The sequence below is a fragment of the Poromitra crassiceps genome (genome assembly GCF_964638095.1).
Source record: "Poromitra crassiceps genome assembly, chromosome: 1".
NCBI classification, from domain to species: Eukaryota; Metazoa; Chordata; class Actinopteri; order Beryciformes; family Melamphaidae; genus Poromitra; species Poromitra crassiceps.
The window spans coordinates 115,023,729-115,046,538 of NC_139623.1; the positions used below are offsets into that span (position 1 = coordinate 115,023,729).

At 46.7% G+C, this 22,810-nt stretch overlaps 1 protein-coding gene across 1 annotated transcript in view; it reads right to left on the bottom strand.

Annotated features, from left to right (window-relative positions):
* The window catches only part of bmper (BMP binding endothelial regulator), a gene marked incomplete at both ends in the record, with an annotated part of 90,451 nt that overhangs the window by 55,651 nt on the left and 11,990 nt on the right, over window positions 1-22,810 (bottom strand). The window contains one exon of the mRNA XM_083637811.1: window positions 2,630-2,729. Coding sequence (XP_083493937.1) covers window positions 2,630-2,729 — 100 coding nt within the window. The remainder of the gene's footprint in view (window positions 1-2,629; window positions 2,730-22,810) is intronic.

Here is a 22,810-nt window from a genome sequence, read left to right on the forward strand (position 1 = left end):
AGCTCATTCCTGTACATTCTCTACACCAATGGCTGCATCAGCATATCACCTACCACAACCTACCTCAAATACTCAGACGACACAGCCATTCTCGCACTTCTCTCCGACAACCACTCTGTTCTGGACTACAATAACACAATCACACACTTCAATGGTGGTGTGCGGACAACCATCTACACATCAACGTCAATAAAACAAAAGAACGGGGGGGTACGGTGGTGCAGTGGTAAGCGCTGTCGCCTCACAGCTCGAAGGTCCTGGGTTCGATTCTCACCTGGGACGCTGTGAACGCTGAAGGAATGCGTGCCCGTCCGCATGTCCTCGAGTGCCCACCGCCCGGGTGGGGTCGTCAAAAGGGCCTTTCTGTGTGGAGTTTGCATGTTCTCCCCGTGCCTCCCGGGGGTTTCCTTCATATAGGAACCCCCTTCACCAAAAACATGCAGTATCCTGGTTCCTAATGTGGTTCCTCCTCTGGTCGTTAAGGGCGCCTGTTCAGAGGGAGGGGAACCGGTTGGAATAGCGTGAACCTCCGTGCTATGTCCTACCAGTGAAGCTTCCCCTGTCAGGTGAAAAGAAGCGGCTGGCTAACTGCCCATGTCTCGGAAGAAGCATGGAGCCAGTTTCGGCTCTCCCCAGATCGGCAGAGGGTGGAGCAGCAACCAGGATAAATAAAAGTAAATTAGCACTAAGGGGGATAAAAATGGGATAAAAAATCGGGGGGAAAAAAGGAAAAAAAAAGAAAAGAAAAAAAAGAACTAGTGATCAGCCCCCCCCTCACCTCAGCCCCCCGTCATCATCAACAGCCAAACAGTGGAGACAGTGGACAGTTTTAAATATCTGGGCATAACAATGGACAATAAACTCACTTTTGATCAGCACACCAAGGACATTAAAAAAAGGAGCCAACAAAGACTGTCAGCCATCCGGAAACTCAAAGGACTATACGTTGCACCCCATCTCCTGCTGTTACTCTATCAGAGCATCATCCAACCAATCATTCTGTACTGTTCCACATGTTTCTACACCATGCTTTCTGTCACCAACCGGACCAAACTAACACGCATCACAAACACAGCTTCCAAGATCATTGGTCTCCCCACACCCAACCTCACAGAGTTAAATAACCGGTCCATCACATGCTTCGCACACTCAATAGAACAGGACATCACACACCCACTCAACCAACACCTCATCCCACTGCCCTCAGGGCGCAGGTAGCCTACAGGACAATCAAATTTAGAAGAGCTCGCCTCGGGAAAAGCCTGATCCCGGCCGGCAGCCATAGCTGCTCTGAACAGCAGGCCCCGCTGATGTGTTGTCTGTCTTGCCACACTGTTGTTGTCTCTGTTGATGTCATGGATGCTGCTGTTTTTGTTATGTCCTCTGTGTACACTGGTGTAAGAATTCTTTCTTTGTAATGTACAGGACAGTGAAAATGAATTTCCCTTCAGGGACAAATAAATTAAGTCTAAGTCTAAGTCTAATCGTGTGTGCGTGTGCATGCTACAAAGTGCAGCGTGTGCCTATAAATGTTCACAAGTCTGGTTGGCTTTCATAAACTCCTGTTTGTAACTGGGACTGGAACTTTCCAAGCTGTTTAAAGGCCTATAGTCAATTAGTGTAGGTCAACGTCTGCCCCACTAGAATTGTGAAATAGTGAATTATAAGTGAAGTAATCTTTCTGTAAACAATTTGTGGGAAAAATGACTTGTGTCATGCACAAAATAGATGTCCTAACGGTTAGCACATCTATTTTGTGCATGACATAAGTAAACAGACATGTGCCAATAGTTTGTTAACATGAAATCTGTGGGGTTAAAACAGAAGTCCTAATGACTTCAACATAAGCATACATAAACTTCTGACTTGAACTGTAAATAAACTGGAAGAAGGCTGTTGTAAAGTAGATTGTTCCCAGTGAATTGCTGTAGTTTGTCTGGAAGCTGCTGTAACTGTATGACTGTGTGTATGGATTCAAAGCGGCTCCGACCGCAAGACGACCACACAATAGAAAAGTGACACATGTTGCCGAGGCGACGTGGGGCTTGAACCCGTTCCACCTCACTCGTAACCAAGTGCCGCGCCGTTAAAAAAAAATCCACTGCTAACAAAAGGGCCGCACCCATGTGTGTGTGTGTGTGTGTGTGTGTGTGTGTGTGTGTGTGTGTGTGTGTGCGTGTGTGTGTGCATGTGTGTGTGTGTGTGTGTGTGTGAGAGAGAGAGAGAGAATGTGAGCATGCCACATTTGAGCATAAAATGAAATGTGTCTCCTGTGTGTGTGTGTGTGTGTGTGTGTGTGTGTGTGTGTGTGTGTGTGTGTGTGTGTGTGTGTGTGTGAGACAGAGCGATCATATGAGCATGTATATATTCCACATTAAGCATAAAATGAAAAGTGTCTCCTGTGTGTGTGTGTGTGTGTGTGTGTGTGTGTGTGTGTGTGAGTGTGTCGCAGAGAGAGAGAGAGGGAGACAGAGAGCGAGATTCATATGCATTCATCTGTAAGTTTTGTTTACTAGGATTAATTTTCTTCACTGTTAGATGTGTATGTACTATATATATATATATATATATATCTATATATATATATATATATATATCTAGTATCCATCCATCCATCCATCCATCTTACCTTTACACCTCTCACAGCAGGCTCCCGTCTGCTTCACCACCAGAGCACAGTCTTCAGGCACTAGAGGACATTTCTCCTGTTTACAGTCTGCCTTCCCTTCCTAGAGAGAGAGACAGAGAGAGGCGGACGGAGAGAGGGAGGGAGAGAGAGGGAAAAAGAGAGAGAGAGGGAGAGATGGGAAAAGAGGAGAGTTGATCAGTCAGTTAATTGAAACAGTTGTTAGCATTACTTCCATTTTGCTCTTTCTCCTATATATCCTGCATTGCTTAGCTGTATCCTGTTATCTGTTGCTGCAACAACCAAGACCCAATCTAGTGTAATAATGCTGCATTACTTGTCTCATTCCACTGGACAGCCCCGGTTGAGTCGGGGTTGAGTCTTCCTAGTTTTCGTCCCTGCTTTGTCAGGGTTCTAGGGCTGTGGACCCGGTACGTGTTGGGGTTCTAGGGCTGTGGACCCGGTACGTGAAGACACTGCAGACGACTGATTGGTCGGGCAGAATCGTGTCTACTGACTGTGTCTGGATACTGTCTGTCAATGCTGGATACCAGTTTGGTGGGAATTACCTTCTCTTCTGTTATTTCCATCAGTCTTTTGTGTTGCTGCCTTCGCCTCTGATGTAATAAAATCGATCTTCTTGCTCAGCCTTAACATGACGGTGGTTTTCAATTGTTTTGAGAGCGAAAAAGTCCTTGTAGTTGTGTGTTAGGTCAGCTCCGCTAGGCCAGAGGCGGGGGTTTAGCGAAGCCGCAGCCTTTCCTGGCCGCCGGGGTGGTGGCTTCCCTTCTTCCCGTAGCGTAACCCCTGTCCCAGTGCAGGCATGTAAATAACAACAAATTGATATCCATTCTCCTGGCCGATGGTCTCATTTGCCCATGTAGGTCATAAAGAGGCACCAGTATTTCATAACCAGTTTAAAAGTTCTGTGTATGGATTTCATTTTAACGTTATACGTTATAGCCTACTTGGGCTATGGGCGGAGGGCAGATATGCGGTCGCTGTGACAACCAGTTGTGGGTGGAGGCGAGTAAGTCAGAGGGCCCTATCTCTGCAAAAGCGGTAATTTAGCATTTGCGCTCGTTTAACACTGGCGCAATGCAAATTGGGGGCGTGCACAAGCGCATGCCTGTTATAATTGTACTGGACATAGTCGTGCCACATGCCAAACCAAGCGGTTCGACGCAAAAACGTGGGGATAGATGGCATTATCCTATCATCAGTAGCTTGCAATTACTTTGCGCTAAGAGCTTTTAAAAGCACCTCTTAAGCGCTAAATACCCCGCTGCGCTTGAGCGCACCAAAATCTCCGTGCTGCGCAGTGCAGTGCAGAGTAAAATTCCTTTTGGATATGTCATTATGCACAGCCTTGCCACGCCAGGACATCAAATTCTGCTGCTAAAATTGGGTATTAGCAGATAATTCAGTGAGGCAATCAACTACAACTCACTGAGAAACTTTTATCACATCACAAAGAGGGGAATGAATTGAGAAAACTTGTTAGACAATGGACATAGGCTATAATTCACCTTCATCTATCCCATAACCGCCGTATTGTGCGATGACTGACGTGTGAGGAGTGAAACAGCAATGCAGGATGAATGACAGCGTTTTCGTGTGAGGACTGAAGGTGTTTACTAGGAGACACAAGAACTGACAACGCTTAGACTGAGGAATGATAGGGCATACTCTGACGGAGGAGGAGGATGCCCTAAAATGGTTGCCGTACTCTAGCTGCTTGTTACATTTCGCCTCATTTAGCATCATTTGTACGCCTCAATTCTCCAGTGAGCCTCCATGGCGGCACCAGCTGTGCTTTATTTCTGTCACTACAAGGCCTGTGGGGCACTTTACACGAGGAAGGTTTCTTATGGAAACGGGGAATTATTGTATCGTTAGTGCCTCCCGTTAAGACGGCGACGGCAAATTCGCGCTTAGGAAACGACACATTTTAAAACCACCCTCCAGAGTGAAATTCTTGGTGACGCTCCCCGCTGAGCGCTCCATGTAATCACTTTGGAACGGCACATTTCAGAAACTCTGACGTGCCTGCACAGGCGACACACGCGATGCTGTGCGCGAGTTGGCAACCAAATACAACGTCAGTATGAATGAAGTTTGGCAACACTCAGAATTAAGCTACACTGCGGCCAACTTCAGTTACATGTTCATAGCGTTACTGCTGCGAGGAGCCGATGGCTGTACCCGGTCGGCATTTAACGTTAGTTACAAAAGCAGTCGACAGTGTAGGGTGACAGATCACAGTCAGCGCTCCCGGTCCTCGCTGCTCGTTAAAGATTTCCAATAGGCGTTATTCTGATAAACTGGTCACATATATGTTACATTCTCACCCGACAAATATTAAAACTTTAACAGTTTGGGGGTTTTTTTTAGCTTGAAAAAAGCTTTTTGGCAAGTCTAAATGACTGCGGAAAGTGTACTCTACTTCCGCGTTTAAAGCGAAATTACGTCATGCAGTAAGCGTCCTTGTATGGGCAAAGAATAAGGTGATCACACTGCCACCTAGCGACCTGGCATGTACATTACGGCGTTTTAAAAATTCAACAGCGCTCATGTAAACAGGGAGAAGGTGTGAAGGAAAAGGTGTGAAGGAAACGCTATTGTGTCGTTTCTTTCAGAAACTGTCCTCGTGTAAAGGGCCCCTGTATCAACATGGAAGGCCATCAAACGTCATCACAGTTTACAAAACAGCTTCTAACAATCACGCGTGTTCTTTATTGAGTCTCTAATTAGTAAAGGCAAGCGGTTCAATCTTCACACCTCAGCTGTGAATTTTCACACCACTCCGACAGTCCTTTGTCGTTTTCACAAAGATTATAAACGGCGTTCGTCATCGCGCCGTGGGACCGCACCCAATCTCCACTGTAATACATGACTTTCACACCCAGCTTTTACTGCTGACTCGGGCCCCATGCCGGCTGGTTTTTTTTTTGGTCATTTTACATTTTACATTTTACACACTGCGGCGGCCAGCAGGTCCCGTCGCCCCGCGGCAGCCAAGACGGATCAAAGGAGGGCAACGAAAATAAAATGGGGCAGTTTAATATAGCAGCTAAAAGCCAACCACACTGAGGACAGATGATGTCATGGCCGAGGAGGAAGGGAGGGAGAGAGGAGAGAGAGAGAGAGAGTACTGTACTGGCTGGAGAGAGAGAGAGGAGAGAGAGAGAGAGAGTACTGTACTGGCTGGAGAGAGGAGAGAGAGAGAGAGAGTACTGTACTGGCTGTCCATAAAAATGCACCAAATCTGGCCCGTAGAGCCAGAGTGGGACTCTTTACCATGTTTATTGAAATACAAAAATGAGCCATATGGTTCTGGCTTAATCTAAACAGAGCAGACTAACACTCCAATACAAAGCACTGCTGAGCAGCACTGAGACGCCCAGGACAGACTCACTGAGACGCCCAGGACAGACTCAGTGAGAGGCCCAGGACAGACTCAGTGAGACATCCAGGACAGACTCAGTGAGACGCCCAGGACAGACTCAGTGAGAGGCCCAGGACAGACTCAGTGAGAGGCCCAGGACAGACTCACTGAGACGCCCAGGACAGACTCAGTGAGAGGCCCAGGACAGACTCAGTGAGAGGCCCAGGACAGACTCAGTGAGAGGCCCAGGACAGACTCAGTGAGACGCCCAGGACAGACTCAGTGAGAGGCCCAGGACAGACTCACTGAGACGCCCAGGACAGACTCAGTGAGACGCCCAGGACAGACTCACTGAGACGTCCAGGACAGACTCACTGAGACGTCCAGGACAGACTCACTGAGAGGCCCAGGACAGACTCACTGAGAGGTCCAGGACAGACTCAGTGAGAGGTCCAGGACAGACTCACTGAGAGGTCCAGGACAGACTCAGTGAGAGGCCCAGGACAGACTCAGTGAGAGGCCCAGGACAGACTCAGTGAGACATCCAGGACAGACTCAGTGAGAGGTCCAGGACAGACTCAGTGAGAGGCCCAGGACAGACTCAGTGAGAGGCCCAGGACAGACTCAGTGAGACATCCAGGACAGACTCAGTGAGAGGTCCAGGACAGACTCAGTGAGAGGCCCAGGACAGACTCAGTGAGACATCCAGGACAGACTCAGTGAGAGGTCCAGGACAGACTCAGTGAGAGGCCCAGGACAGACTCAGTGAGACGTCCAGGACAGACTCAGTGAGAGGTCCAGGACAGACTCAGTGAGAGGCCCAGGACAGACTCAGTGAGACATCCAGGACAGACTCAGTGAGACGTCCAGGACAGACTCAGTGAGAGGTCCAGGACAGACTCAGTGAGACATCCAGGACAGACTCAGTGAGAGGCCCAGGACAGACTCAGTGAGACATCCAGGACAGACTCAGTGAGACATCCAGGACAGACTCAGTGAGAGGTCCAGGACAGACTCAGTGAGAGGTCCAGGACAGACTCAGTGAGAGGCAGGGATTCCGTTAGCCGCCAATTGGCGGCCGGTATTTGTTGCCGTGGGCCGGCAAATTAAAAGGTCACCGGCTCAAGTGACCGGCTGAAAATATACCAGATAAATAAATTCCTTATATAAAATAGCCTAATATTGTGTGACCTATAGCCTAAGTGATGTTGCCAATAAGCTACGACTTAAATAGAGACTTACATCATATTTTTTGCGCCCCCGCTGTTATGTTGAGTGTTGAGTGAGTTGTTGTTGAGTGAAAAATATAGCAGACGCTTTCTTTACTGTAGTGCAGCCGCACACACGCAGCATCAGTCCCGCCGGCCAGCGCTAGACCCGCTGTGACTTGACGCAGGAGGAAACCCAAATGTCAAAACACACATCCCTTGCTAGGCCAGTCCTTTTTTTAATCTAGGTCGTGCAACGACAAGTACTTCAGCCGAAGCCAGCAAGACGGCAGGAAAGCGTCAAGCAGCTGCTATTCTTCCTCAAGAAGAAACAAAAGCGTGCCTGCCGCCGCCAAAAGCGAAAGAGACCCAACAGGCTGTCAATTTAGCAGAGGTAAAAAGCCTTTTTACCTACATCGGCCGAATCAATCCCAGGACAACGCCCAGGACAGACTCAGTGAGAGGCCCAGGACAGACTCAGTGAGACACCCAAGACAGACTCAGTGAGAGGCCCAGGACAGACTCAGTGAGACATCCAGGACAGACTCAGTGAGAGGCTCAGGACAGACTCAGTGAGACGTCCAGGACAGACTCAGTGAGACGTCCAGGACAGACTCAGTGAGACGTCCAGGACAGACTCAGTGAGAGGTCCAGGACAGACTCAGTGAGACGTCCAGGACAGACTCAGTGAGACGTCCAGGACAGACTCAGTGAGAGGTCCAGGACAGACTCAGTGAGAGGTCCAGGACAGACTCAGTGAGAGGTCCAGGACAGACTCAGTGAGACGTCCAGGACAGACTCAGTGAGACGTCCAGGACAGACTCAGTGAGAGGTCCAGGACAGACTCAGTGAGAGGTCCAGGACAGACTCACTGAGAGCCTGCATGATGCACACGGTGCATGACAAAGCGGTGCAAATCAATGCAGTGGGAGTGAGAACGGGCTGGCAGTTCACAAAAATCTGTGAAAATCAGGGCAAACTTAAAAGATCACCCAAAGACAGAGCTGAAAAATGTGTCTCTGTATTAAAATATGAATATTTAATGAACTGAAAAAATTTGATTGTATCATACAAAGCTTCGGTGCTATTCTATTAAGCATGAAATATGTCAACATCAAAAACTCAAAAGGAAGAACAGTTTGATCAAAACGAGGCTCAGTGACCACACTGGAAACTGAGAGAGGGAGACAAAAGCAGTCCTGCATGGCTACCTGATGGAATGAGGTTGTGTCCCTTTCATTAACTGAAGAGAATGAACAACTTGTTGTTTGAAAGGCCTAATATGAAGAAATAAGAAACAAATATTGCCCGGAATTAGAAAAACACTTTTCAACTTCTCTCTCCATGCGAACAAAAGGAAATTGTACTTTGAGAGGAAGAGAGAAAGAGGGAGAGAGACAGGTTACGCGCGCGCACGCACAGTCACACGCACACGCGCACAGGCTCGCGCACACGCACACGCACACACACACAAACACACACACACACACACACACACACACACACACACACACACACACACACACACACACACACACACACACACACACACACACCTGTCTAGCCACTCATCTGCCTACCAAAGTCCAATGTCATGTTCCTCTCTCTCTGCCCCTCTCTTTCTCTCTCTCCTGCATCAGCATAAAGTGGTGTTAAGAGATGTGACCCCCCCCACTCTCTCAGGGTCAGAGGTCACGGTGGGTCACCACGCCTCATAAACACTCCACATACCGCCGCAGCGCTCCGGGGCTTTCTATTGGTCGACGGGTGGTCCGGGGAAGGGCCGCGATTGGCCGACCGGAGGACGGCTGTCTGACGCCAAAGGTGCCGACCCCCCCGGGGTGGGATAAAGCATTGGTATGCTCGTAAGTGTGTGTATGTGTGTGTGTATGTGTGTGTGTGTGTGTGTGTGTGTGTGAAAGGGAGGGAGAGAGAGAGAGAGAGAGAGAGAGAGAGAGAGAGAGAGAGAGAGATACGGTAAATATAGTATGACAGAGAGAAAGTGTGTGTTGATAACAGCCAACACAACAGGTCATGTGAGCAGTCTGCCACTAGGGGGCGACAGACAGCATATCTTGCTCTTCATCACACTGTGGGACTTCTTCCTCATCCCTCCTCTTCATCACTCACCTCCTGTCCCACCTTTCTCTCTGTGTCCCTCTCTGTCCTTATCTAGCACTTTATCTCTGTCTCTCCCTTTCATTTCTTTCTTTCTTTCTTTCTTTCTTTCTTTCTCTCTCTGTTATGTCTCTCTCTCTCTTTCTCCCTGTCTCCCCAATCTTTCTTTCTCTCTTTCTTTCTTTCTCTCTCAAGTTCCAATTTAACTTTTAACAAGCTTTATTGGCATGAATGTTACACAATATTGCCAAAGCAATGGAGCATCATCATCATCTCTCCCCGCCCCTCTCTCTATCTCCTCTCTCTCTCTCTCAGTTTTTTTTTTTCACTTTTTTTTCTGAGAAAACATGAAAACTCAAAGCTTCTCTCATGTTTGTTCCATTCCCCTCTGTAAACTCAACTTTTATATTTCTGTCTGTCTGTCTCCTTCGTTCTCTTTGGCATGCAGTAACAGGCAGTCTGTCATGGTGAAGGATAGAGAGATCAGTCAGGCTCTCTTAGCGGAGGAGAGGAGCTCTCAACTGATGGCCCATTCCTTTATCGCAAACAAACTGGGAAGTTCACTGTTGAATTGCGTCACATCCGTTTAAACGAGTCAGATCCGGTCACTAGCCAGGCTAGCCATCGTTAGCAACAACAGTTCATAACAAGGCATTTCGTGGCATTTTGCACATACAAACAATGCAGCAACATTACATGTCCACACAGATAGAAGTTAGACAGTGTTGTGCTGATTAAATGAGACACAAACAAGATAGAAGTGCTAATAAACAGTATTTACTACGATTTTAACTACTGTTGTTGCGCGGAGCAGCCATCTTGGATCTTTGAGGTCGGGGCTGCTGAGGCTCCTACGAGTTTGGGAGAGAGAATATGAGCACTGGTGACGTCAGCGTTCGAGCTCATGACCTTTGAACCGTCACATTCCCATTTACTAGTTTTAAAGGAATGCCCCATTAAAGGCCCACTTAACCGCACCCCGCCCCCTCCCGTGACCTTTCACCTTTCACCCTTCCTCCAAAACAAACAACCCCCCCCCCCCCCCCCCCCCCCCAGCAGGAGCCACAGTAGCCCGAGGCGAGCCGGTCAGGCTAGCTGCTGCTCAGCCAGACGGAGGTGGAGAGACGTTCACAGCTGAGTCGTCACATGTTAGGTTGGTTGGCCGAAGCACGGCGCCGCCCCCTGCTGGGCGGAGGACTGGGTGAGTCGTGAGAACGTTTAGCGATGGCTGAGGACTAGTTTACATGACAACACTCCCTGCATAAAATGGCAAACTTTTGGCCTTTCATTTACATGGCAACGGCGATATTGGGGCCTGAAAATCCAGATTCCAGAGTGGAAATATTTGATAACGCTGAAATTATTAATTTATTACTGGGTAAATAAAAAAACAGAACAGCTGACTCACTACGGTTTAAAATTGACTTTTCAAAGGCAGCAGATATTCCTCCAATTTGTCTTTGTTCTATCTATGTGTTCTGTGTTTTTCGGATCACACACACACACACACACACACACACACACACACACACACAACGTTGCAACGTGCCATTATTGCGAAGGTTCTACCTGGAAGCTTCAGTTCTATTCTGGCTGACTTGAGGCTGCTCAGAGTTGGTGCTGACATTTGCAGTTCCAGTCTGCATGTGAATCGTTATCACAAATGCCCGTGTATATAAACATGGAATCAAAGGCCAGAATGCAACAACAGTATGATGCAGAGACCGTTGTAGTCTACAGGTGTCCACCCTTTCCACCACTGTGCCATTGATGGTGACTGGGAGGTGAGTCTCCCTCCCCTTCCTGTAATCCACAATGACATCCTTGGTCTTAGAGACGTTCCTGTAGGCCGTCTCATCGCCATTGGAGATCAGCCCCACAACCACTGTGGCGTCCGCAAACTTCATGATGGTGTTTGAAGTCTGTGTCGCCACACAGAAGGGGCTGGAGACACAGCCCTGCGGTGCTCCTATGCTGATGGTCACTGGGGAGGAGGTGCGGTTGTCCACTTTCACCACCTGGTTGTCTGTCAGAAAGTCCAGAATCCAGTCACACAGTGCTGTGTTCAGGCCCAGATCCTTGAGCTTGCTGACCATTGTGACCAACCTGGAGGGCACTATGATGTTGAACGCTGAGCTGTAGTCCACGAACATGATTCCACCATTCTTACCTCCTAAAAGGCAATCTGGCTACAAAATACTACTGATATCCACTACAGGAGACTATTTGCCCACAATGCTGCCTTTGGGCATAGCAATTAACCTGTGGAACATCAGAATCTACCATTGTGCACAGTAGCCTATAGCCCGTAAAGCCCAAACCTGTGCATAAGTTGCGCATATGGATAGCTTCACAGGGAAGTAATGTTGACATGTCACGCCTCTTTGGAAAGCTTGCAATGTTTACTAAGAAGCCACTTTCAGACATGAGCCTGACCCGGGCGATACGTGAAGTGTACCCTTTCATACATGAGGCATGTTGCTTTCACACATGTGGAGCACCTCCGGGTGTACAGTAGAGAGGGGACGGGGGTGGGGGAGGGAGCACCTCCAGGTGTACAGTAGAGAGGGGACGGGGGTGGGGGAGGGAGCACCTCCAGGTGTACAGTAGAGAGGGGACGGGGGTGGGGGAGGGAGCACCTCCAGGTGTACAGTAGAGAGGGGACGGGGGTGGGGGAGGGAGCACCTCCAGGTGTAGAGTAGAGAGGGGACGGGGGTGGGGGGAGGGAGCACCTCCAGGTGTAGAGTAGAGAGGGGGCGAGGGTGGGGGAGGGAGCACCTCCAGGTGTAGAGTAGAGAGGGGGCGAGGGTGGGGGAGGGAGCACCTCCAGGTGTAGAGTAGAGAGGGGACGGGGGTGGGGGAGGGAGCACCTCCAGGTGTACAGTAGAGAGGGGACGGGGGTGGGGGAGGGAGCACCTCCAGGTGTAGAGTAGAGAGGGGACGGGGGTGGGGGAGGGAGCACCTCCAGGTGTAGAGTAGAGAGGGGACGGGGGTGGGGGAGGGAGCACCTCCAGGTGTACAGTAGAGAGGGGACGGGGGTGGGGGGAATTGGGGCATGACGACACAATGGGGCGTTGTGAAAACTGACCACACAGCTGCACTTCATGCATGGAAGACAAAAGTCTGAGCATTAGGCTATACAGCCTTAATGGCACAAAGTGAATCGCATTGACATTCAACAAACTAGCACGACATGCAGAGTCTGATAAAAATACATAAGGGGTGATAACTGCCCGCTAACGTTCGTGCATATAATCATTTGCGCATAACGCTAATTAATTAAACAACTCTACAACTCATGCCCAGATGCATCGATTTCCTCAAGTCTCAAGTGCTGCAAAGAAAACAAGTCTGCTAGAAATATACATAATACAGGAAGCTAGACGTTTTTACCTTCAAAATAAAAGTAATAACTTATTACTTGGTAAACAAAAAACAGATCAGTCAACTCACTACTGACTACTACTCACTACGGCAGGGATACTCAACTTGCTTTGCCAGGGGGCCACTTTCGTGAAATGATAGGAGGCCAGGGGCCAGTTAATAAACAAACAATATACATTTATCTGTAGCGGATTGTAGGTTTTTGGGGTGTCAGCCGGAGTTTAGTCTGACACTAGGCTCTTTCACACCGGCTATGAAAGCCGAAAAATGCACGGAAAATAGGATTAGCGCCTCCGATGTGAAAGTCGTGAATGCGCTTTGGTGGACAATTGTTTTACGCCTTTTGTCCCGCGACGGAAGGTAGTAACAGCGCCGGGTTACCTGGCAACCTGCCTCCACTTGAAAGGTCGTCGCAGCGAGCCGGAAAAGGTGCGAATGGTCTGCTCATTCATAAAAAAATGACAGGGTACATCACCTCATGTGATCAAGAAAGTGCAGTAGTGAAAGTAAAAAAAAGTAGCCTATACAATCATGACTGCAGGGACGCCAGGAGGAATGCTCCGTGCGGTTAGGCTTTATGCTCAAACGATGTTGACATTAGTTAACGTTAAGTAGTCATGTGCATTTATAGCCTATACTATTCCCCCGACGAACGTTATGCAGACTGCAGCTGTTTGATATGCGGGCGGTCGTGTATCGTTCCAATTTTAGTAGGACACCATATCGATCTGCCCGCCCACCATGCGAGTGCACTATCCTCCCTGCTCAGCGGACTAGGAGAAGGAGGGAAGTCTTGTTGTTGAATGAATTTGTTCATACAGTAGCCTATAGGCTACACTAACCTATGAAAATATTCATTTGGGCTAGGAGGAGCAGGAAATCCCTCCGCTCGCCTTTCAATGCGGGAGCGGGGGATTTCACCTGAAAGTACAGAGCAGCACGGTAATGTGGCCGTGCTGCTTGGCTCTGTGTGAAAGCAATTTCTGTGGCGAGGCGGCTCGCTTTACGGGACTCCTAAACGGCAACTTTTGCGCGATCTGTGTATGAAAGAGCCTAATGTTGTGCACACCGGATAGTTAGTTAGGTTAAGTACATACATAAGTGCCTGGGTAGCGAGCAGACGGCAGTATTTGACAATTTAGCTGGAGCTCAATCAAACTTTATTTCATGTTAGTTTTTATTGTGAATTAATTAATTAATTCACATTGAAAACTAAAGTGAAATTATTAGAAAATGGTTGGGGGGCCACTCTGCACCCTGTCGCGGGCCGCATCTGGCCCCCGGGCCGCAAGTTGAGTATCACTGCACTACGGGTTAAAATTGACTTTTCGAAGGCAGCAGATATTCTTCCAGTTTATCTCTGTTCTGTATCTTTCGGATCACACACACAAAAAACATTGCACGTGCATTTACTTTATTTAATTGCCATTTTTGCGAAGGTTGTACCCGGAAGTTTCTGTTTTATACTGACTGACTTGACACTGGATTTTGTGTTGACATTTTGCGGTCCTGCTGCACGTGAATCGTTCACAAACGCTGTGTATAATAAACGTGAAATCAAAGGCATGAACACAACTACATCCAGATATCCTACCTAGCGATGTCCAATACTCGGAAGCAGTATGACCCTTGCGTCCAAAAATGATATATTCCGAAGGTGGTGTGCTGCGCGAAGCTTTGCAGAAATAGATCAAACCCAGCGTTTCAATCAAGCAACACGTAGCCTTGTTGGCTGACACACAGAGCAGCTCCAGCTTCATTTGGAAAAACTGAAACGGCAGGATCTTTGCGCACTTGCTCATTCACATCGACTATTTAATTATTTATTAATAATCTGTCACGCTGTCTTGTCTCTGTCTCCGCTGCCTCCCTCGCCTCCTCCCACTCCTCCCACTCCTCAGCACTCTGGAGGGGAGGGGGGACCGACTCGCCCCTGATACTAGGCTACGATGTGGTGTCAGAGGCGGGTCGTAGGAGGGTCTCGGGAGCGTGCATAGCTCTCCAAATTGTGTTCATACATACACCGCCACCCGGGTCCCCTCTGGGTAACTGCAGAGTTCCAAGGCATGTCTGAAAGGGGCTTAAGATTGCATTAAGTCTGGAGTCTGCAATATCACCAAACACCATTAGATGGAGCCAAAGAGTGTGTAAGAAATTGAGACGCAGCATTGCAACTTGGCAATAATAGCATCCAGTGCTTCCTATTTTGACCGGATAAGCGCTTGGATGGACTCAAATGACAACGAAACGGTGGGTAAACGATAATAGTTGCTTTTGATGACAATCGCTTTGGGATTTGATGGAATGTTGAGACATAAAGACAAAATTTTACACGTTGACTCTGAAATGTTGAAGTTTTGACTGTGTGATTGCTAAGGGGCTGGCTTGAGCTAGATACTTCAGAATATCATATGCCGTATACCAATGGAAAGCCTAGCTTCTCTTCTTTCCGAGTATACCAAGCATGACGGGGTGGACTGAAACGGATCTAGAGTCACGTTTCTCCTCTTTGATCTCTTGTTTTAACATGGCTCTTATTTTCTAACTAAAATGTTACAATTAGTGACAAACAACAATTCTTTGGACAAAATACAATTGGAGGGTTGATTTGGTGGGGTACAGGCCCCTTGACGTTTGACCGACTCTTTACATGCAGTGAAGTCGGGTTGAGCAGAGATGACCGCGCATATGGGCCCGTCACAAAGTTTAGGAAACAGTGACGTTTGTGTTCAGCAAGATAAGATAATGTTATGGCTTTTGAAGCATAATTGTGTGGGGGGGGTTTTACGCAATTTTCAGAAAACGCTTCGAGTGGTCCAGATTTGCATGAAAAGTAGGTCACAGGCCAACATAGAACGAATTAACTTTCCACGCCCACTGGCCAAAAGGGGGCGTGGCAATGGGCATGGCCAATGACAAAAAAGGCGCCTAACTTCCAAACGGATTCATGTAACAGACAGACAGACAGACAGACAGATGACAAATGAAGACACAGATGAACGGAATCCACCAGATAAGGGGTCGTCATCGTGACCGGTCTGTCAGTCAGTCCATCAGCTCCCGCCCCATTACTGCTCTCCCTCACCCATATACACACAATGGTCCCTCTGTGTGTGTGTGTGTGTGTGTGTGTGTGTGTGTGTGTGTGTGTGTGTTTCCCCGGCCACAGGGCCATTAGCAGGTACCCCCCCAATACATATGAGTGACACCGGAGCCCTGATGGCTCAACATCCCGCTCTTTAAAGACTCCCACCCCAATCACCCCCCCCCCCACACACACACACACACACACGTCTACCCCCCCCCCCCCCCCCCCCCAAAGACAGCATGGCGACACGGGAGTCTTTCAGAGCCCGTTTGTTGTGTGTTGTGTGTGTGTGTGTGTGTGTGTGTGTGTGTGTGTGTGTGGGTGAGAGTGAGGGAAGGGATAGACGTGGAAATGGGGGGAGGCATGTCAGAGGATAACAGCGTGGCTGTCCGTGTGTGTGTGTGTGCATGTGTGTGTGTGTGTGCGTGTGTGTAGTGCAGGTATTTCTAAATTTGAGTGTGCGTGTGTTTGCGTTTGAATGTATGAGCGAGTTTATGAGTTTGGTGTGTTTGTGTGTTTGTGTGTGTGTGTGTGTGTGTGTGTGTGTGTGTGTGTGTGTGTGTGTGTGTGTGTGTGTGTGTGTGTGTGTGCGCACACGTGCGTGCATGGGGGTTAAAGTAGAGATGAAAGGCTCGCTGCAGCCCGCTGATGACTGATAGCATTGAGCAGAGCTTTGGCTGATGTCTGCCTGATAACACACACACACACACACACACACACACACACACACACACACACACACACACAGAGGTCAGGCTGCAGGCAGAGGGGAGCCAGCCTCCCACACAGCCAATCAGCAGCCAGCGGAACCTTTCGAACAGCCAATCAGGAGCTGGTTCTTGGCCACAGACGCCACAACACAATAACAGAACCAGCATGTGTGTAAACATGTATACATATATGTTTAAGTATATATTGTACACATGTAGATATGTATAGATATACATATACAGTATGTTGTATACAAGTGTAGAGGATGTTGACACGCACACAAACAAGTCCAGTTGACTTCAGGCCAGCTATACAAGTGTGCAAGACGTAGCTCGCATACACAATTCAACATACATGCACGCATGCACGCACACACGCACACGCACGCACGCACACGCACACGCACGCACACACACAGACACACACACACACACACACCCACACACACACACACACACACACACACACACACACACACACACACACACACACACACACACACACACACACACACACACACACACACACACACAGAGTGTTGTAGTCAAGTCACTATATCTTGAGTCCAAGTCAACTCTCGAGTCTGCAGTGTTAGAGTCCGAGTCACCAAAAAAGAGTCAGAGTCGAGTCCCAATTACCCGAGACCGACTCCAGAGTTATTGAACATGAGCGTGAATCCACATGATCCACATTGCACGATATTGAACAATATCATGGTGTTAATATAGCTCTCAATATCTTATGCCAATTTACTAGGCCTATTTTCTTTTACTAACTAGTCCTTATCAATTAACAAGTCTGAGTCCAGGTCTCCAACTTCCAAGTCATTAGTGCTCAAGTCCAAGTTGAGTCACGACTCACAAGTCCTGAAAATGAGTCCAGAGTCCGACGAGACTTGACAACAACACTGCACGCACGCACGCACACACACACACACACACACACACACACACACACACACACACACACACAGTACACACACAGAGGGTGAACGCTCGTCAAAGCTTTGTGTTTGAAAAGAGAATACTCCCTCGGCCGGTGGAGAGGTGCTGACACAGAAAAGCCTCTCGCTTCCATTCTCATCCCCTGAAACAATGACCTCTACGGCGCACGCACATGGTGGGGGGGGCAGGTCAGGGGTCAAAGAGCACATGTTCCAGGAAAGAGTCGTCCCCTAACATTTTGTAGGCTGATTTTAACAGCCGGGCCAAGCAAGGACACCGTGACAACAGGCCCCGACTATTCAAACAAACAATCCCCACTTCAGCTTTCACCGGGAACGTTTTGTGTAAAATGCTCAGAAAACATTAAAAACTCCCATTAGAAAACAGTAAAGACTGCCATTAGAAAACAGTAAAAACTCCCATTAGAAAACAGTAAAAACTTCCATTAGAAAACAGTAAAGACTCCCATTAGAAAACAGTAAAGACTCACATTAGAAAACAGTAAAGACTCACATCAGAAAACAGTAAAGACTCACATTAGAAAACCGTAAAGACTCACATTAGAAAACAGTAAAAACTCCCATTAGAAAACAGTAAAGACTCACATTAGAAAACAGTAAAGACTCACATTAGAAAACAGTAAAGACTCCCATCAGAAAACAGTAAAGACTCACATTAGAAAACAGTAAAGGCTCACATTAGAAAACAGTAAAGACTCACATCAGAAAACAGTAAAAACTCCCATTAGAAAACAGTAAAGACTCACATTAGAAAACAGTAAAGACTCACATTAGAAAACAGTAAAGACTCCCATCAGAAAACAGTAAAGACTCACATTAGAAAACAGTAAAGACTCACATTAGAAAACAGTAAAGACTCACATTAGAAAACCGTAAAGACTCACATCAGAAAACAGTAAAGACTCACATTAGAAAACAGTAAAGACTCACATCAGAAAACAGTAAAGACTCACATCAGAAAACAGTAAAGACTCACATTAAGACTCACATTAGAAAACAGTAAAGACTCACATTAGAAAACAGTAAAGACTCCCATCAGAAAACAGTAAAGACTCACATTAGAAAACAGTAAAGACTCCCATCAGAAAACAGTAAAGACTCACATTAGAAAACAGTAAAGGCTCACATTAGAACACAGTAAAGACTCACATCAGAAAACAGTAAAGACTCACATTAGAAAACAGTAAAGACTCACATCAGAAAACAGTAAAGACTCACATTAGAAAACAGTAAAGACTCACATCAGAAAACAGTAAAGACTCACATCAGAAAACAGTAAAGACTCACATCAGAAAACAGTAAAGACTCACATTAGAAAACAGTAAAGACTCACATCAGAAAACAGTAAAGACTCACATTAGAAAACAGTAAAGACTCACATCAGAAAACAGTAAAGACTCACATCAGAAAACAGTAAAGACTCACATCAGAAAACAGTAAAGACTCACATCAGAAATCAGTAAAGGCTCACATTAGAAACAGTAAAAATATTAAAAACATTAGATTATAAAGTATTTTCCTGCTCTCTGCTTCATGTGTCACTGAGCATTTTTCTGCATTTCCTCGAAAATAAGTCCAAACTTGCCTCATCACTGGCTTTTCTGTTGTCACAAATAGTTGCCGTTGTCTTGCTGTGAGCTGAGAGAACCCCAAGATGGCCACGGCCACACTAGGCTTCAAAACAGGAGACCAATGGGTGACATCACACTGACTCTGTCCATGTTTGAGATGTCTATGGTACCATCGCATTTCACATTTCAGTGAGAATTTCTCTGTAAATCCTTTATATTAAAAACAACCTAAAACTCAACAATAAAGTCCTTTCCTACTCTTACAAATCATTTGCAGTGAACTGACAAGATTTCACAGCATGAAAGAATTTATTCTGTCTCTAAAAAAGGAAACCCAACCAAAAACAGACACTGTAAAGTCCTGTCCCGGTCTCAGAAAATCTTTCACAACTTGCTGATAAGTCACACCACATAAAGCACCATAATCGCTTTACAAATATCACTATCAGCACTAACGAGTTCACTATCAGCGCTAACGAGTTCAGTTTATCCAGCCCCTCCGTTTGGCGAAGGCTGAGGCAGCAATTACAGCAGCAGTGGAGGCGAGGACAAACAGGGCGGCGAGGCAATGACAGACGATAAGTCAATGTCACCGTGATAGAAAGCGGTTGTGCAACACAGTCTGTCTGACTGTAGGTGTAGGTGTAAACACGGTCTGTCTGACTGTAGGTTTAAAACAGTCTGTCTGACTGTAGGTGTAAAACAGTCTGTCTGACTGTAGGTGTAAAACAGTCTGTCTGACTGTAGGTGTAAAACAGTCTGTCTGACTGTAGGTGTAAAACAGTCTGTCTGACTGTAGGTGTAAAACAGTCTGTCTGACTGTAGGTGTAAAACAGTCTGTCTGACTGTAGGTGTAAAACAGTCTGTCTGACTGTAGGTGTAAACACAGTCTGTCTGACTGTAGGTGTAAACACAGTCTGTCTGACTGTAGGTGTAGGCAGGGGTGAAAGTGGTTTGAATTTCTTACAGGAACTATACTACCCCAACCTTCATCGTTTCATATTGTCCTCCTCCCGCCCCCAGCTTCATGCATCCCTGAACACACACATCCATTTTTTGAATGCCTGTAGCCTATGGTGTAGAAATTAGAAACACTTGACAATATGTATATAGTGAATTATTTAGGCCTATTTAAACATTACAACAACAACAGACTCTCCTATGTGGACTATCATGTGTGATTTCAACTCTCCTTTTTGACCAAAACATTTACCACACACTGAACAATTAAATTGTTTCTCTCCTGTGTGAACTATTATGAATAACCGCGGTAGGCTACATTGTATGCTTTGGTGCGATGTAGGATTTTGTCTTTCAATAATATATCCTCATTGCAGCCTCGCTGTAGTTGTTGGTGTTGTTGCGGTTATTTGACTTTCTGACCACTCGCCTCAGTGCTTATTATGAGGGCAGAATAACAGATGCTGCCCTTGGCCATTGGGAAGGCTAACCATTTACTTTTGGGTTTATTGATTGTGTATGATTAAACTTTTTATCTATGATTTTATATTATTGCATGTTTTTGTAGATTGTTGGGACTTCACTGGCCTGGAACAAACGGCTGGACTGGGGGGAATGAATAGCTGTGCCAAAAAAAGAAGAAGCTAGGCCTATGTGCTGTAGCCTATTGTATTTTTAATTTTATATTTTTAATATTTTTCATTTGCAAGTTCAACTGTCAGCTGAGCTCTGTTATTGAAGCTTTGGCTAAAGCCCTGAATTTTACAATGATGTTTTGAAATAAACATGTTTAACTCATTGAGTGCCATTGACGTCTAAAGACGTCAATTCAAATAGTAACGTAGAGTGCCATTGACCTCTAAAGACGTCAATTGCGTTTTTTGACGGTGGGACGTGGATCAAAGCCTGATGCATCTCCTGTAAAAGTATGGGGGATTTTGAAGGTGTATAAGCTATTTTACGGATCCATTAGGTGGCGACAGTGCTCTCCGGATTAGAGAAAGATGAGAAAAAAGAGTAGAAGAAGCCGTGGGGAAATGGAAACCGATGCATGCTGTAACGTTAGCTGTGAACAGCAGCCAATCTGCTCCCACAATTGAGCCTTTCTGTCTCTGTTGCGATAGTTTCTCCATATGATTAGTTGCCAGAAAAGGAGCACCCGACACCAGCGTCTTTCTGAAAAGTTAAATTATTCTCAGCTGGAAGCGCTGGGAGCCGGCGCACAAAAACGGCGGAGCGCTGTGAAAATAGACGCTGGGTGCAGCGCACTTTGAAACGTGCAGCAGAAAATTCGTGCAGCAGAGAGCCACCAGAGACACTCCCATGGAGGAGGAGTTTGCAGTTGAGGGGGGTGGGGCACGCAGGGCACCATACAACACCGACCCAGACAGCAGGCTCGATGGACACAAGCTAGAATACCTGATGCCCACCAGCAGTAAATCAAGACCAGCAAGAAGGTGTAGGGTCTGCGCACGCAGGGGCCAGCGCTGCTGGTTGCAGCTAAAAAATATTATTTTGCCATCAAAATTCCTTTGTTTTTGCTGTTTTATTGAAGGAAATTACTCTTCAGATATTTGAGGTGTCACTACATCAGAAAATATTAGCTTCAGAGTCAGTGATGTGCTTGAAATGCTTCATTTCACAAAAGGCTCATTATCTCAGGTTCTAGTTTGAAACATCTGTTTTTGGTGAAACCAACCTATCTTCTACTGCTGATAACTAAAGAACGGAAAATGATATAAATAAACTTTTTTTGCTGATGATACAAGAGAGTCTCATCGTTCTTTGGGCGTGTTCGGTGTTTACATAGTAATATCACACAATATTCTGTGGGTCTTGAGAAATCACTGAAAACGCTCTGAAAGGGCTGGCACTGGGAGCGTCCGTTTTCCAGAAATGGCTGGCAGCCAATGAGTTAAAAATCGATTGTGTGTTAAAAGCTTGTGTTACATTTTCATTAGCGTTAATATATTACAGTAATTTATTTTCAATGTCCGCTATCAAGAGCAATTTGGTTAGGCCTAGTAAAATCGCTGGGCTGGGGCGCAGTGTTTGTGGTGTGGGAAATGTGTTAAAAGCTTGTATTACGTTTTCATTAGCGTTAATACACTAAGGAAGATATGTGACCGTAATTCATTTCAATGTCCGCTATCAAGATCAGTTGGTTCATGAAATCGCTGTGCAGTGTTTGTGGTGTGGGAGATTCGAGCTGTCAAAAGAAGACAAAAGACTTGCTCCTGGCCAATCCCGGCGCTTGACTGCTGCGTAGGCGGGCACAGGGCGTGGTTTTGGCTTAACCTATGTGGGTTTTGAAATAACGCAGTATGGACAGACAGATAGATAGCCGAGTTGCAGCAGCAGCAGCACGGATTAAAACCACAGGTCTAAAACACTGCATTGGAACAATTTAGAAGCAATTTATGAGAGAGACTACTGTTGTTAATATTACCCTAATGGCATAATGTCAACCATGTGTTTCCTTGTTGGAAATTATGGATCGTGATTGCTTCTGCACTCTGCAGCAATCGGATTTTGATTGACAGGCAGCTGCATCTCTTCCCCCAACGGCGTTCAGGCACATAAAGTCTTGAAGGAACGCAGCACCGGATGGTTCCGGCCCACTTTCATCAGTGGGTGTAGGTGTAGAACACTGTCTGACTGAAGGTGTAGGTGTAAACAGTCTGTCTGACAGTGTAGGTGTAACCAGTCTGACTGTTACTGTAGGTGAAGGTGTAAACAGAGTCTGTCTGACTGTAGGTGTAAACACAGTCTGACTGTAGGTATAGGTGTAT